The sequence below is a fragment of the Pantherophis guttatus genome, chromosome 1 (genome assembly GCF_059756535.1).
Source record: "Pantherophis guttatus breed Tessera chromosome 1, ASM5975653v1, whole genome shotgun sequence".
Lineage (NCBI taxonomy): Eukaryota > Metazoa > Chordata > Lepidosauria > Squamata > Colubridae > Pantherophis > Pantherophis guttatus.
In genome coordinates this window covers 336,277,936-336,295,547 of record NC_142063.1, presented here as the reverse complement: position 1 = coordinate 336,295,547, position 17,612 = coordinate 336,277,936, and the positions used below count along the sequence as shown (strand labels likewise).

The 17,612-nt window shown below is 43.7% G+C and overlaps 1 protein-coding gene across 7 annotated transcripts in view; it reads left to right on the top strand.

Moving 5' to 3' along the window:
• The window catches only part of RAP1GAP2 (RAP1 GTPase activating protein 2), a 337,137-nt gene that overhangs the window by 259,854 nt on the left and 59,671 nt on the right, over positions 1-17,612 (top strand). For all 7 annotated transcript variants that reach the window (XM_087883431.1, XM_034420788.3, XM_034420789.3 and 4 more), the window contains 5 exons: positions 2,090-2,122; positions 6,982-7,191; positions 13,403-13,506; positions 15,294-15,372; positions 16,582-16,635. In XM_087883431.1, coding sequence (XP_087739557.1) covers positions 2,090-2,122; positions 6,982-7,191; positions 13,403-13,506; positions 15,294-15,372; positions 16,582-16,635 — 480 coding nt within the window. The remainder of the gene's footprint in view (positions 1-2,089; positions 2,123-6,981; positions 7,192-13,402; positions 13,507-15,293; positions 15,373-16,581; positions 16,636-17,612) is intronic.

Below are 17,612 nucleotides of genomic sequence, written 5' to 3'. Positions count from 1 at the left end.
ATTCTCCTTTATATATATACTATATATTAATATACTAATTTATAAACATACAAGGCTTTTTTAACTAGCCCACAATCTTTCCGGAGTGAGGAAAAAAATTCAGGGCAAAGTACAGGATTGCAGTCAGGATCCTAGGATTCCAATTTTTCCCTATTTTGTATGAGTAAATCAGTATTATTCCAGACCCTATGATTCATTCTTTGGTCAGGGAATTTTCTTTTCTTTCTTTTTTTTTGTTTTGTTATGGCTAATTTGTCCAAAGATTGTCCTAGCTCAGACGACTTCAGGCGAAAATACCAAGCTCTTTTGACATTTTTATCATCTTGTAAACTTTCAGTGTAACAAATGTTGGCATTCCTAGGATTACATTGGGAGATGTAGCAATTCCATCACCACCTGTGATGCTGCATTTTATATTTATATTTATATTTATATTTATATTTATATTTATATTTATATTTATATTTATATTTATATTTATATTTATATTTATATTTATATTTATATTTATATTGTGATAACCCGGCATTACCCAGGTATTTATTTATCCCAATCCTGTATTAGACAGGAAAAGGAATGAATTATATCTATAGTGTCAAATCAAAGTAATTTTATTTACAGGGTTTTAAAAGTATAAGTACAGTGGTGTTTTTTTTTAAGAACCAATCCCCCTTACCAGAGGGAGTCCCCTTGTGGAGTACTGTGAAGTCGTTACCATGGCAACTCCACTGTGCTGTACAGTAGAAACCATGCCATTTTAAGGCACAACAGGCTGTATCTTAACAGAACTTGAATCCAAAATGCACACTATCACTGTCAAAAGTACTGTGATTTGACGCTATAGATATAATTCATTCCTTTTAATTTCAGCGGCCCAGGTGTTCCAGAGTTATACTGGAACACACACACACACACACACACACCGCGAAGGGTATTAGGGGGGTCTTACCCACACAGCATTTTTTTCCACAGAGTAAGTAATCTGTATAGCAAGTTTATAATGGTACTGAAAAAAAGCCACTGATTGCCAGTCCTCTCAGTTATGTGATCAAAATTTGTGTCCTTAGCACCAGATGTATTTGTTGCAGTGTCTTGGGGTCATGTGGTTTGAGACCTTCCAGCGGGCTTCCAACAAGCAGAATTAATACGGGAAGCCAGATTCACTAAACAACTGTTTCACTTAACAGCTGCAATGATTCGCTTAACAACCATGGCAAACAAGGTGGTAAAATTGGGCACAATTTAATTAATCATCACCTTGTTTAGCCATTCTGGTCTCAGTGGCGATCATAATTTATATTGAAACTAGGGCATTGACTGAAATACCAGTGATAAATTAAATAAGAACTAAATTATGCCTCTAAGCCAGCTTTGTGTCATGAGCCTATATATATATATATATTTCCCCCTTTTTAATGTTTTATTTTCTTTATATATTGGGTTGGCTCTCTGTTATGCATATAGGAGGCCTAGCACTGGTGGACAACTCTGTCTTGAGTTCAAACTGGTAGGAGGTTTGGAAAGACAGGAAAAATTAAAAAAGAAATACTATGTGGAAAATCCAGAAAGAATGAAGAGAGACAGAGGGAGGGAGGGAGGGAAGGAGAGGCAGAGAGAGACAGAGAGAGAGGGAGGGAGTGGGAGGGAGACACAGGGGGGAAGGGGGAGAGACAGAGAGAGAGGGAGGGGAGGGAGAGAGAGGGAGGGAGGGAGAGAGAGAGACAGAGACAGAGACACAGAGAGGGAGGGAGAGAGAGACAGAGACAGAGACAGAGGGAGAGACAGAGAGAGAGGAAGGGAGAGAGGGAGAGAGAGACAGAGAGACATAGAGAGACAGAGAGAGGGGGGAAAGAAAGAAAGAGAAAGAGAAAGGGAGAGAGAAGTGATTGAGCAAAAAGACAAAGTGGAAGGAAAGAAGCTATCAAGCGTGTCCTGATTTCACTTTTAAAGAAATTGAATCTTTCAAAAGCAATATCAGTTATATTTCCAAAAGAAACCAAGCTGCTTTTTGTTACCTTAAATGGTGTTTGAAATAGAACCCAGAGTGACATTTTCTTGTGTGTGTGTGTGTTTTATTATTATCTTCCAGGAGGACTATATCCCCTATCCCAGCATTGATGAGGTATGTACTTGAAGGGGGGGGGGAACCATTAGAAAGATTACTAAAAGGAAGTCACTGAAAAGTTTAAAAAGTCTGACCTGGCGAGCTATTTTCACGCTGAAGTCACCTTTAAGTGGGGATCCAAAAATCTCAAGATAAGAACCTTGCGATCGAAAAGCCGCACCTTTTCTACGTGTGCTGCTTTTTTTAATGCGACAAAAGGAAGCAGCTTCGGCCACACATTTGGGGCTACTCTTGCCTTTTTTGAGTCCCCCGCCCTACCCCGTACCCCAGCTTCTGATGCTCTGCCAGAATATGTATAACTTGGTTTTGAATAAATTGGAAGACACTGTTGGAAGGAAAATCCATCTGGTTCAGTTCAGGGGTGAAATCTACTTACCTTCCCTACTGGTTCAGAAGTGCATGTGCCATCGTCACGTGCAATTTTGGACCCTCTGTGCATGCACAAAGCCTTCTACGCATGTACAGAGGGTCAAAAACAGGTTAGTTCCTGGTTAAAACCAGAAACTAATGACGTCCAGGTGGGTGGGCGGAGCCTCACGCTGCTGCCACTACCGGTTCACCGAATCATGCCCTGCTGCCGCTACCGGTATTCCCGAACCGGTGCGAACCGGTAGCATTTCACCACTTGTTCAGTTCCAAGCTGGGAGAAAGACACTGGAAACATGGAGGCTGATTGGAAAGATGGTTTATTGAACAGAACCACAAAGACAGTTCTGGGTCAGCTGAAGAAAACGGAGTTGAGAGTGGTTGGTGGTGGTGGTGGGGTTTATACTTTCTTTGGGCTTTGTATTTGAGCTTCCTGGTCCTATGCCAGAACATGTCCTTTAATATTCTATTGGCCGTTGTCAGATTCCTATGGGGTCATGCAGGGGTCATAGCTGGCTCTATAGGCAAAAGAGGAAATGCAAATCCTAGGTGCTTGTTTGAGCTAATCTGGTCAACCTCTGTCTTATTGTTTATCTGAGCTCCCAGGTTTCTGTGGCTTTGAAGTTTGGACTGCTCTGAGGGTCTGTGTGCAATGAAGGGGCTTGTGTTCTGAAAGGGTGTTGGACAATTCCTGTTGTGCCTAATGGCTTTCGTCCTGTGTTGGATCTTGGGTGAGGGGCTGCTTTCTAATCCTATCATTCTGCTAAAGAGTTTTGAAATATCCTCTCTTGAATGGATTTCTGCCTGTAGCATTTCCTTTGCTTATGAATAGAGCTATCTAGATACTTGTCTTCTTTCAATAAGCTCTTTATCTCTTAAGTGCTGGCATCTGCTGTGGGCTATTAAGAAAGACTTGGGGGGCTGCTTTCTGCCTTTAAGAGCATGTTTCTCCATTCCTCCTTTAAGGAAATATAATATTCTGCCTTTTTAATATTTCCCAAAATATTTTATTCTTCTAGGAGGGGTGGGGGCTTCCCACAACACCTTCAACTGAAAAGGCTACAGGGTTAAGAATGCTAAGAATAAACATTAAAGAATGTTAAGAATGCTTTAATGAACTAAGGCAACTATTGCAAATGAAAGCAAATATAAGTGTCCCAGGATAATGTTGCAGGATCCAATCTGGGTTGGTCACTGGGACTAAAGGTGCAGACTGCAAAGATATTTATTCTGGATATCCCCAACCTGTTGCCAACCACATTTTTTTTTCTTTTCCTTGTACGGTACGTCTCTGATTAATGGGACTCACAATGAGAACACATTGAAATATATTTAGAAGGTGAAATGTTAACAAATAGTTGCCGAATAGTTGCAGTGGTGGGATTCAGCCAGTTCGCACCTATTCGGGAGAACCGGTTGTTAACTTTCTAAGCAGTTCGGAGAACGGGTTGTTGGAAGAAATCTTATTTTGTTTCTTTTCCACTTTACAGGGCTAATCCTGTAAGGAACTGAAACATTCTGGTGTTGTTTCTAGCCTAAGCTTTATCGCCCTGCTTACAGAAACTGCCTCTCTGGTTAACCCTTATTACATTGTAACAGCTAAGACGAAGCACCCATCGACATGAGTAATGTTGAGTTGGCCATGCCCACACAAGCCATACCTACCCAGCTGGTCATTAGGGCAGAGAACTGGTTGTTAAATTATTTGACTCCCACCACTACTTAGAATCCAATCTGAGTTGGTCACTGGGACCAAACCAGGGGTGAAATCCATCAGGTTCTGACAGGTTCTGGAGAACCGTTAGCAGAAATTTTGAGTAGTTTGGAGAACCAGCAAATACCATCTCTGGCTGGCTCCAGAGTGGGGTGGGAATGGAGATTTTGCAATATCCTTCCCCCAAGAGTGGGGAGGGAATGGGGATTTTGCAGTATCCTTCCCCTGCCATGCCCACCAAGCCACACCACACCCACCAAGCCATGCCCACAGAACCGGTAGTAAAAAAAAATGGATTTCACCACTGGACCAAACAAAGGTTTATTCTTTCAAGCTTTCATGCTTTGTGCTGGAGACCATCATCAAGAATTTCTCTCTCTCCAGAAAGTGTGCACTAGGCTGTTCTACGCATTGTATTTCTTGGTTGTGTGTAGCTTTTAGTTGTTAATTAGGGAGTTGTTGGCTGGCTATTAAGTCATTAGTTATTGTTTCCTTGTGCTGCTGCATCATCAGTTCTTAAGTATCTCATAGCCAGGTAGACAGGTACTTAGGAACTGAGGGATGTGACAGCATAAGGAAACAACAATTAAGGAAACAACAATTAATGACTTAATAATAGCCAGCCATCAACACCCTAATTAACAACTAAAAGCTACATACAACCAGGAACCATATAAATATGGTTAGGCAAGAAAAACCAAAAGTACACATATAGACTGGGTGAAACCAGGCTTAATAGCAGGAACTGTGAGAGGGATCTTGGCATCCTAGTGGACAACCAGTTAAATATGAGCCAGCAGTGTGCGGCAGCAGCCAAAAAAGCCAATGCAATCCTAAGAGGGATATAATCAAGATCAAGTAAGGTACTAATACTACTCTCAGAGGTGGGATTCATTTACCTTCCCTACCGGTTCGTAAATGTGAGCGCATGCGGCACCTCTGCACATGTGCACGGCCTTCAAAGACCATACTCTTTGCTCACGCATTACATCCAGGCAGGAGGGTGGAGCCTCCCACAGTCACCCAAACCGGACAGAACCGGCTGAATCCCACCACTGACTACTCTGTAAAGCCTTAGTAAGACGACACGTAGAATACTGCATCCAGTTTTGGTCACCACACTATAAAAAGATGTTGAGACTCTAGAAAAAGTGCAGAGAAGAGCAACCAAGATGATTAGGGGACTGGAGACTAAAACATACAAAGAACTGTTACAGGAACTGGGCACGGCTAGTCTAGTGAAGAGAAGGGGAGACATGATAGCAGTCTTCCAATATTTGAGGGGTTGCCACAGAGAGGAGGCGGTCAAGCTATTCTCCAAAGCACCTGAAAGTCAGACAAGGAATAATGGATGGAAACTGAACAAGGAGAGATTCAATCTGGAAATAAGGAGGAATTTTTTGACAGTGAGAACAATCAACCAATGGAACAGAAGTTGCCTTCGGAAGTTGTGGGAGGTTCATCACTGGAAGCTTTCAAAAAGAGATTGGACTGCCATTTGTCAGAAATGGTGTAGGATCTCCTGCTTGGGCGGGGGTTGGACCAGATGACCTACAAGGTCCCTTCCAACTCTGTTAATCTGTTAATCTGTAACCAGTAGAACAGCCCAGTGCACATATTCTGGAGAGAGAGAGAAGTTCCCTGATGATGGGCTCCAGCACGAGTCCAAAATATTGAAAGAATAAACCTTTGGTCCCAGTGACAGACTCAGATTGGATGTTAAGACAACTATTCTTCAACACCACACCCTCTAAATATATTTCAGTGTGTTCTCACTGTGGCTTCCAATAATCAGAGAGGTACAAGCAAAAAATATGTGGTTGGCACCAGGTTGAGGATATCCAAAATAAATATCTTCGCCGTCTGCACCTACACAAAGAAGTTTTAATTCATCGACCCAGAGACTGGAAACTGATGAACGCTGGAGATTTATATCTAGCCCTACCTTTTCTCCATACTTAACTTCACACTCGGAAGTCTTTTGTTAAATCCTTTGATTCACATTTTGAGAATGTGATTGCAACATAGAATTGGATTGCATTTGAGTGATCACTTTTTGTTTTACCAGGTGGGGTTGGGTCGAGAGTGTAAAACGTGTCAGGTAGCATTTTAATGTGACTTCCTTTATAGAATAGTTTGGAATTGAACATCTGCACCACAACAAGGCCTGGAAATGGAGTTGAACCTTTTCTTCTGGATCCATATTTACACAAGCCTGAGAATTGAATCTGCCCTGAAATATTTACGGGAGTGTTTCTCAGTCTTGGGAATGTTCAGATAGGTGGACTTCAACTCCCAGAATTCCCCAGCCAACTAAACTAAACTCTGGGAATTGAAATCCACACAGCTGAAAGTTGCCACGGTTGAGAAACACTGATTTATGGAATCAACATTTACATCTTGTTACATTTACATCTCGTTCAGTGGCCTCATGCTTCATGCCAAGGCAGCCATGACAAGCTAAGATGTTCTCCCAAAGTGGCAACAGTGGTGAAATCCTGCCAGTTCTGTCCGGATTGCGCAAACTGGTAGCGGCGATGGTGTGTAATTTGGTGAACTGGTAGCGGAGGCAGCGCGAGGCTCTGCCAACCCGCCTGGACGTATTACACCCCATTTTTTACCTTCTGCGCATGCACAGAAGGCTTTGCGCATGCGCAGAGGGTCAAAAGTCAGACCTGACGATGGCGGTGCACATACTTCCGAACCGTTAGGGAAGGTAAGTAGATTTCACCCCTGTGTGGCAATTGATAACAATTCCTTTCCCCACTCCAAACAGTTTTTAGAAAAAGGGAGTCCCTACCCCTTAATCATCTTGCCTCAATTTGGGGGCTACTGGATCGAAGACCCCGAGAACCTCAGCACCCCCACTTCATCTGAAAGCAGCATCTGTGACGAAGAGGAGGAGCCGCTCAGCCCCAGCACTTACGGCTACAAATTGGAGTGCAAAGGTGAAGCCAAGGCATATCGGAAACATTTCTTAGGAAAGGTTAGTGGGAAAGGAGGCGTGTGCTCCATTACACACATGGTTACGCGGAACTTAAAAGGGTTGAGCAAACATTTCCAGCATTTGCATGTCAGGGAATGTTTGCATTTACCTATGTTTCCCCGAAAAGATGACTGGGTCTTATTTTCTTTTGACCCCCTGAAAAAAACAGCTAGGGCTTCATTTTGGATGGGTCTAATTATTGACTCACCTCGCAGTGGCAGCACCGACAGTCCAGCCCAGAAGGAGCCCGCTGCTGGCCCACTTCTGTGGCTGCTTGCCACCGCTCACGCGCATCGCCCCCAGGCCTCCATTTTGCCATTAGATCCTTCCGGAAAGCTCTCTGCAGCCAAGAAACAAGGTCCAGATTCACGCGCACATCGCCCATCGCCCACCAGCCTCCGTTTCGCCATCAGAGCCTTCCGGAAAGCCCTCTGCAGCTGAGATACAGACTCCAGATTGACACGCATGGCAACCCCTAGCTTCCGTTTCGCCTTCAGATGTCTTCCGGAAAGCCCTCTTCAGCCAATAACAAAGCTCTGGATTGATCCGGAGCTCTTTTATCAGCTACACAGGGCTTTCCGGAAGGCATCTGAAGGCAAAATGGAAGCCAGGGAGTGCTGCGTGGATCCAGAGCCCGTTTCTTAGCTGCAGAGAGCTTTCCAGAAGGCTCTGACGGTGAAATGGAGGCCGGGGGCGACGCATGCAAGCGGCGGCAAGTGGCCACAGGAGAAGTGGGCCTGCAAGGCGAGGCAGGTGTCGGGATGTGCAAGGCCTAGTAAGTAGGGTAGCTCCACCACCCTATCCCCAGCCTAACTTAATTTTTACCTGTGTACCTCGCCCCACCTCCTGCACCCCGGGGTGGGTGGGGTCTTAATTAGGGCTAATTTTAGGGCTAGGGCTTAATTTTAATGCATGCATTCAAAAACATGATAGGCCGTCTTTTCAGGGTGGGTCATATTTTCGGGGAAACACGGTATCATTTGGGGATGGTTGCAAAAGAATTGCATTTATATTTCTGCAAATATAACGTTTTAGATAGGGGTGCACTCAAACAGCAAAGTACAAAACCGGAAGTTGGATCAACCAATCAGCAAAAAGGATATACACATCCATACAATGCGCAGTTGGGATTTGGGTGTGTATGCATCAGCCTGTCTGTGACCATTTGTAACCTACACTTATCCTGTCAGGGTCCGAAGTAATAAATCCATAGCAAGCAAAACTCCAAGGCAGGTAGATTCCTTAAAGAATACTTTTATTGGAATTATCATATTGGCACATAACTGGTGAAAACCGACTCTAAAGTCTCCCATGGTTTTCACCTAATTAAAAGTAAAAGATTTTCTACTTTCTCAAAACAATCAGTCACATATTCCAATCACAGTGTGGACTGGCAGCCAGGGAGCATCACTCCACCTTCCTTCCTCACCAGGTGTGAGAATGTCCTTGGTTCTCAAAAGCACATTAGGTTGTTTTGACTACAGATTCCCTTGTATCTCAATTCCCCCCTCCCTATCCCTCAGCTCCAATGTGGCAACACTGAAGCGGCCAAAAATGGCTCCAGTCAAGTCCGCTTCAGGGTTGACATACCCATCAACCCCTTTGCGATGTAGGTAATCAGCTAATGATTAAAATCTGATTTATGATGGTTACCAAGATTTTTTTTAACACAGACAAATACAGGTAGTTCTCAACTTACGACCACAATCGAGCCTAAAATTTCTGTTGCTGAGACATTTGTTAAGTGACTTTTGCCCCATTCTACGACCTTTCTTGCCACAGTCGTTAAGTGAATCACTGCAGTTGTTAAGTTAGTAACACCATTGTTAAGTGAATCTGGCTTCCCAGATTCTTGTCAGAAGGTTGCAAAAGGTGATCACATGACCCAGGACACTACAATGGCAAGGGTGAAATGCTCCCAGTTCGGACCGGATCACCCAATCCGGTAGCAATGGTGGTGGGTGGTTCAGAGAACTGGTAGCAAAAATCCCTGCCCCCCCCCATGCACAGCTGAGCCGCGCAATCATCAGGGGCTTTTAAAAAAATTTTTAAAAGCATTTGCTATAACCGCTTTGGCCGAAAAAATGCTTTTAAAAGTATTTGGCCAAAGAGGTTGTAGAAAAAATGCTTTTAAAAGCCTCTGATGATCCCAGCTGAGCCACATGATCATCAGAGGCTTTTAAAAACATTTTTTTCTGCAACCTCTTTGGCTGAAGAGGTTGTAGAAAAAATGGTTTTAAAAGTAAAAAAAAAAAAAGTTGGCCACGCCCACCAAGTCTTATTACCCACCCCACCCCCCACCAAGCCACACCCACAGAACCGGTAGTAACAAATTTTACATTTCAACCACTGTGCAATGGTCATAAATATGAGTCAGTTGCCCAATGTCTGAATTTTGATCACGTGACCTTGGGGATGCTGCAATGGTCTTAAGTGTGAAAAATGGCCATAAGTCACTTTTTTCAGTGCTGTTGTAACTTTGTACGGTCACTAAATGAACCGCTGTAAGTCTACCTGTAGTTCACTCTTGTCCAGAATCTGATTAAATCAGTCTTTAGCTGTTAAAAAATTTATGAAGAAGGTAATGTTAGTATTCATGGTTTTGGCATTTTGTCTGGACTACCTTGAAGGGCTGACATTACTGAATACCCAAAAACAACAACAACCCACCCAGCTTCCAGATTCTGGATAAAACTGATCTATTCTCTTGTTCTAAAAAAGCTTGGCAACCATTAAAACTGCAATAGCACTTAGCTCTTAGACTTACCGTATTTTTCGGAGTATAAGACGCACTGGAGTATAAGACGCAGCTTAGTTTTTGGGGAGGAAAATAGGGGAAAAAAAATCTGCCTACCAGGTATTCATCTGGCTAGCATCCTTAGTCTGGTCAGCTTCAGCACATTAGTTTGCTGTTTTTTATTTCCTGCTTGAGGATAAAAAACAGCTTCTAAAGAATAACTGATCTTTGGAGAGAAGCAATGAGAAAAGCAGGCAAACCATGGAGATCGCTTCACTCGCTAGCACCTCGTTAGGGCTGGAAAAAAACTTCACAGCTGAGAGTCGGAGGGAGCAGGCAAAGCATGGAAGATCCTTCACTGAAAAAAAGCTTAGCACGGAGATCGCTAGCGCCTCGTTAGTGCTGAAAAATAGCTTCAAAAAAGCTATAATTCAGACTATAAGACGCACCCAAAATTTCAGCCTCTTTTAGGAGGGAAAAAAGTGTGTCTTATACTCTGAAAATTATATACGGTATACGGTATATATCGTTTCATAGTGTTTTACAGCCGTCTCTAAGCAGTTTACAGAGTCAGCATATTTCCCCCAATAATCTGGGTCCTCATTTTATCGACCTCAGAAAGATGGAGGGCTGAGTCAGTCACGAGCCAGTCAGGATCAAACTTCTGGCAGTGGGCAGAGTTACCCTACAATACTGCATTCTAACCACGGCTCTGAAATTTTAATCATCAACTGTTAATTTGTACACAGTTCTGGTCCCTGTACCTTAAGTGTATATTGGAAAGATAGAAAAGATGCAGATAGTGGAGGAATAGACTAGCTCTCCCACAAGAGGTGGCGTGGCGTCTTGGCAGTTAAGATGCTCAGTTTGTTTGACTGGAAAGTCGGCAGCCAAGGTTCAAGACCCGAGGGTCACGAGACGGGAAGAGCTCCTGTCCTCTCCTCAGCTCTTGCCAACCTAGCAATTTGGAAGCATGCAAATGCGAGTAGATAAATAGGTACCACTGTGGTGGAAAGTAACAGTACTCCATGACATCATGCTGGCCATATGACCACGGAAATATCTTCGGACAGTGCTGGCTCAGTGGCGTTGAAATGGAGTTGCTGCTCCCAGAGCCAGCAATGGCTGATGGAGTAAAATCTGCAGGGACTCCTTATCCACAAGGAAAGACTTGTGGCATCTGGGATTTTTCCGTTTCAGGCAAGATCTGAAAGAATTATGTAAAACTGCTCAGTCTGGAAACTGCAGCTACTATAGAGAGTTTTCCACCCACTCATTCTCATAGTACCAAAATTGAAGGTCATCCATTAAAAATTATTCAGGGTCATCCATTCAACTTTAATGTGGGAAGCCTCACATTACTACACACCTAGAGAAGACAATAGAGAGATACTTCAGGGTTGAACTGCAGAGAACTGGTGCTCTCTGAGCTGGTTTGGTTTTTTGGAAATATTTTATTTCCCAGCTAGGAAACATATTCAATGCATTGTTACTCAAAGTACAAAACTAGAAGGAGGGGAGAAGTAGAAAGAGCATTAATCAAAGGAAATTTGGGGGGGCGGGCAGAGAAACTTGTAGGAGGAGGGAAATGAAATTTCAACCGAGTGTTAAACCAGAGCTGGGCATTTTATGACCTCCAAGCCACATCTGGTCCTTTGGCTGTTCCTATCTAGCCCAAATGAATTGCTTTTATTTTGAAGGAGACTGCTACTTAGTTTTTTCCCCCAATTTATGTATGTGCAGGCTTGCATGTCTACCCACCTTCAGAGCCCTATTGGTTGGGCCCTCCACAACAGTCTCAGTTTCCGATGTGACCCCTTGGGAAAAATTAATTGCCCACCTCTTTGTTCAACAGTGGCATTCATGGCCACCAAATGTGGTGATGGCCACCAATGTATCTGGTGTAAAAAAAGAATTTGTTCTGACTTAGGCTTCCACAAACCACGAAGCAGACTCCTTGTCCTGACAAAAAACCCTTTTTATTAAATTACTGTGAATTCTTCTCATTCACATCCAGCAAAGTCTTTCAAGGGAGGATTTACAGTCACAGACCTTATCTGGCTTGGAGAACTGCCAGGCCCATATCTTCAAAACTTGGCAAGGAGTCTTGGAGAGTCACGAACCAATTAAGCGAACTAATTGTCTCCTGAAAACTCCCCTCCCCTTTTGCTCCTCTTTATTCCCTATGGGAGGGACCATTCATTATCCACCTGTGGCCTTACTCCCAAGTCAACCCTTGTTCCTTAGCTGTTCCCTTCCTCTGGCAACTCTGTGCATGCGCACACTGGGAACAGGCTCCAGCTGTTTGTCTGCCTCTCTGATGTCTGACTCAGAAGGCAGCTGATAACTGTCATATGGACCTGGCCCCCTTTCTGCCTCCGACGTAGAGCCCTCATCAGACCCTTCCCCAGATTCCAGGACTGGCCCATGTTCCTCCCCAGCCTCCTCACTTTCTGAATCTGCTGCCAGCTCCGCTGACGGGCCACAACAGAATTGCTACCAGTTTAGAGAAGATGGTTTCTGTCTCAGAGGCAGCATGGCTGTTATATACAGTATGTGGGTTATGCTAGACTTTATTTCATCTTTCTTGGGTAGGTCAGTTCCTGTGTGACACAGAATGCTGAGTTAAATATTAAATATTCTCTGTGTTGCCCAGCTTAGTTCTCCTGTTTTCTTTGGGATGGATCTGAGGGGGGTAGATCCTGGATCCACATCTCAGGAGGTCCATACAAGTCAGCGCTATGCAGCTATTAAAAGAAAAATAACAACTCTGGCCCCATTCCTGTCTTGCTGGAAAATCATTGAAAGAGGCAGATGCTCTGAAGAGAAGCCAAAATCTTTCAAAATTGAAAGGGAACGGATGAAAATGTATCTAGGTTGGTGTCAGGGAGCAGAGAGAAAAATTCGAGCATATGTGAAGAAGGAAAAGAAAAAAAGAGGAAGGAAAGAAAAAGAAGAGGAAGAAGGGAGGTAGGAGAGAGTGAGGAAAGAAGGAAGAATTAAAGCATCTGAAGGCAGGACAAGAAACAAGGGATGGAAACTAATCAAGGAGAGGAGCAACCTAGAACTAAGGAGAAATTTCCTGACAGTAAGAACAATTAATCAGTGGAACAACTTGCCTCCAGAAATTGTGAATGCTCCAACACTGGAAGTTTTTAAGAAGAGATTGGACAACCATTTGTCTGAAATGGTATAGGGCTTCCTGCCTAAGCAGGGGGTTGGACTAGAAGACCTCCAAGGTCCCTTCCAACTCTGTTATTCTATCTTCTAAATGTTTCTTGTATCCCTAAAGGATTTGCAAGGTGTTCATAAACTATGGATGAGTCACTTGTGATTACTTTTGGGTGTTAAAAATGAGCGGAAGATCAGCAATGAAACCATGAAAGACAGGGAGGGCGACTTAAATCACTAAGTTTAGAGCCTTTGTGGTTTTTTCCCCCCTGATTACTCTTAACACATTTTTTCTATCTTTAGGATCATTTAAATTTTTACTGCACGGCCAGCAGCCTGGGAAATTTGATCCTTTCCATTAAATGTGAAGAGGCAGATGGAATTGAATATCTACGGATTATTCTCAGGTAAAGAAAAGGGGTAAAGGAAAGAACATATACAGAAAACAAAAATGCAGTAGGTGCCCACATGGCTGCCGGCCCATTTCTGCTTGCTTGCGGCTGCAATGGAGCAGGAGGCCAAGTGGTGTGCTGGTGCCACTGATATGAGGTGAGGCAGGTGTCAGGGCATGGATGGCCTAGCTGCAGAGCCCTGAGGTAAATCGGTGCAGGGCATGTGGGGCAACTCCACCCCCGCATTGCCTCGTTGCCGTGGCACTGGCACGTCACTCAACTTCCTTTTCCCTTGTAGCTGTAAGCAAGCAAAAGTGGGCCAGTGGCCATACGGGATCCTGCCCTGTCTTGAACAAGCATAAGAAGTGGGCCAGCAGCCATGTGGACTCCTGTTGCACATTGCTGTTGGTGCTGCCGCCGTGAGGCAGGTGTCAGGGCGGGGATACATGGAAAAGAAGGCAAGTGTTAGGCCTCCCATACATGGGGGAAAAATGACACCCCTCAAAATAAGCCCTAATGATTATTTTGGGGCCCAAAAGAAAATAAGTCCCGGTCTTATTTTGGGGGAAACACAGGGTAGTAGGATGAAAAGAACTTCTCTCATACCTAGAGCAGTGTTTCTCAACCTTAGCACCTTGAAGATATATGTCAACTCGCAAAGCATCCCTGGCCTGCTCTCAAGTTGCCATGGGCAAGGAGGATGGGAAAACGGCGAAGCAGCACAGAAGCAAAAAAACTCAAAAGCACATTCCAGACATCTCTCTCAAGGCTGTCTCCCAAAGTTACCCACAGCGGCCGGTGGGGAGTGATCTCTACAACCCACGAAATTTCTCCATTGGCGAATGTTACTGATGACACACCCTGGGGGGAGGAGGGGGGAAACATGGTCAAGTCTAGGCCGTAAATTACATAGGGTCAGAGTTGGCTTCACTTGGAACATGCTGACATGAAGCTCCTAATAAATAACTAGATTTCTTTTGAAGCTTGGCTCAAGGCTCATGATTTAATTAGGGCATCCGTCGGAACCCTGACAATATGTGGACTTGAATATGTGGACCATGCTGGCTAGCGGATTCTAGGAGTCCACACATCTTCAAGTTGCCAAGGTTGAGAAACACAGAACCAGAGTGAACTTCTCCCTCTCAGTTGGTTGACCCATCCATGCCTTCTTTTCCCTGATGCAAACCCATTGGGGCGAGTTCTCCTTAGCCTTGTCCAATGAGTTGATTTGGATTGACCATGAGATGATCTTGTCCAAATACTGTATATTAAAAGATGACAGGGCATCCTGGTGGACTCTTTTGGCGTGCTGAAGTTTCCATGGAGTCCAAACGTTTTGCTACATAAGAGAGAGATGAAGTGATGATAACAGGATGTCCTGTAGCCGTTTAATGATGGATCTGAATTCCTTGGGGTTTTAAAAATTAATTTAAAGCACTTTAAGTCTGCTCTTCGGTAATGAGTTTGCCAATGAACATTGTTTGCTTGACCTACAGCAAAGCCCAAGGAAACCAGTAAGACAACAATCTCTTGAAAAGATATTGGAAAATATCAATTATATATAAAACACTGTTTCTTCTCTCTGTAATGTCTTATCCTCTTATTCCCCCAACAAATTACGGATGTTTCAAAGGAAACGGGGAAACTGGAGATGGTAACCGTAACAACCATGTCCAAACAAACCCTCTTGGAAAGGTTCAAAAATAATCTATGGAGCCTTCCTTTTAATGAAATCTAGAGATATTGCTACATTATCACTGCTTATGTTTAATTCTCTCCGTTTCTGTTTTGGCTTTCCATAGGTCCAAAGTAAAAACGTTACATGAAAGAATCCCTTTAGCTGGACTCAGCAAGCTGCCAAACATCCCACAGATTGCAAAGGTAGGTTGCTTGGAGTGATAACCATAAAGATCATAGTTGCGATCTTTAGAGGTCGGGCTTTATCACCAAAACATCAATGATTGCAAGGGAAAAAAAGATCACGATGGAAGCAAGAATTAAACACAGACAAAAACATATAATCTGCAGTGCTTTGACTCCAAAGGTGTCTTTGGGGGCAGACAGTTGAGGAGGATACTGGTGTGGTAAAAATGTGAAAGTAGAAATTAGATCCAGAGTGAAGAGGCAGTTCATATTTGTTAGGGCAAGTTATAGCAATAGCCCTTAGACTTATATACCGCTTTACAATGCTTTTACAGCCCTCTCTAAGCGGTTTACAGAGTCAGCATATTGCCCCCAACAATTTTGGGTCCTCATTTTACTCACCTCGGGAGGATGGAAGGCTGAGTCAACCTTGAGCCTGGTGAGATTTGAACTGCCAAGTTGCAGGCAGCCAGCAGAAGTAGTCTGCAGTACTGCGCTTTAACCACTGCCCCACTGTGGCTCAATAGCTTAATGACACTGGAGATGATTTCTGCTCCATTGGTTCAAGTCCTAGTACTGCCTGTCGGGGTGAGCTCCTGTCACTCACCTCAGCTTCTGTCCACCTAACAGTTCGAAAGCATGTTCTATATGAGTAGATAAACTAGGTTCCACTTTGGGGGGGGGGGGACGAGCTGGTGCTCAGTGCAGGCAGTCAGATTCCTGCCCTCTGAACCTTCCTGGTTGCGATGCCCATTGGCGACGCGGCGTCGGGGAGGGAGGGGGGCTTGGATGACACTGCAGGAAGAGCCGCTTGTCTTTCTTTCTGGTGCGAAGCCAGATTGCCCCCTTGTGGTGCACCATGGGTGCGCGAGCATTTCCTACAACACAGCTGGTACCTTGGCAGCCAAACTACTGTTTTGCAATTGTATTGTGGTCTCCTGGCTAATGTAGTAATGCCTTAGGCTAAGAATAATAATAGGGCAAGTTACTATCATCCAAAAATATTTATGTTGTGGAAAATTTAAAAGAAGAGTGGTTTGTCTCCCAGATCCCCACCTACCCCTTCATTGGTTTAAATCAATGTCATGATGTATTCCGCATTTGTGATACAACAAAGAAAGTTACTTTTCTCGTTTTGTATTATCTTTGACTTTCCCCCCTGTTTGTAAACTGCTGTGTCTTTGAGCTCCTAATTTCTCACTCACCGTTTGCTGCGTTTCTAAACAGGCCTTCTGCGATGACGCCACAGGATTAAAGTTTCAGCCTGTGCTCTATCCCAAGGTGAGCTAAGCAGTGATGGAAAAAAACCTAATTCTGGAAGGAAATTGATGTGCAGAATTAAACTATGCTAGACGACATCCAAGGTCCTTTTCAGCCCTCTGATTCCATGAACTGCATACACGCAGGTTTATCTCTGTAGAACGGAAATTCCCCAATTTGAGAGAGGAAGGCTTCCCCAATTGTAAATATTATGGCAAGGCACGAAAACGGCCAGGAGAGAGATTTTCATCAATTTGCACCCTGTCGGAATTTTCACCTGGGATTAATGATTCATTCCCTAAGCACTTGAAAAGAGAATGCAATTAGATCAGGGTTGGATTGGTTTACCTGCTTAGTCAGACTTCTTCTTAACCTCAGCTCAAGGAAATAAAAAATGAATCTGAACCTAAAAGAGCCTCTGAGGGAAGAGGATGGTTATCAGAAAAGCAGGCTAAAAAATATGATGAGGGGAGTTAGTGAAAATATGGATGGCCTTGTTTCTACTTTTTGCAGGTATGTGACAGAAACTAAGTATCGACATAAACATTTGAATTTATACTAACTTTTGGGGAGATCAGACATCTAAAGATGTCGAGCATTTTTGACTGCTCAGCTCTACTTGATGGGACTTGATCAGAAGTTTTCAGGCCAGGTATTGCAAAAGGAGTGAGTTTGAATAGTGTTGTCACCTAGGCTTACTAAGTCATTACAATACACAATTAGTCCCAAACAAACCTATTTTATTGTAACAGCTGAGAATTACGTTCATTCCCAGCTGAGTCCCAGTTAGTTGCGAAACAAGTCCTTCAGAAGAAGTCCTTTAGGATAATCACCAACCTTTATCTTCTTTGACAGTGTGCCAAAGGCCTTACTTGGCAAAGCCCCATGAAGTTCAGAAACAAGCAAGAGATGCCGACTGGAAACAGAGTTAGCAACGTTGCTTTTCTGCAAAAGGCCCAAGTGCCTCTGTTTCTCTTTTAAGCCTTATGGGAGGGGCC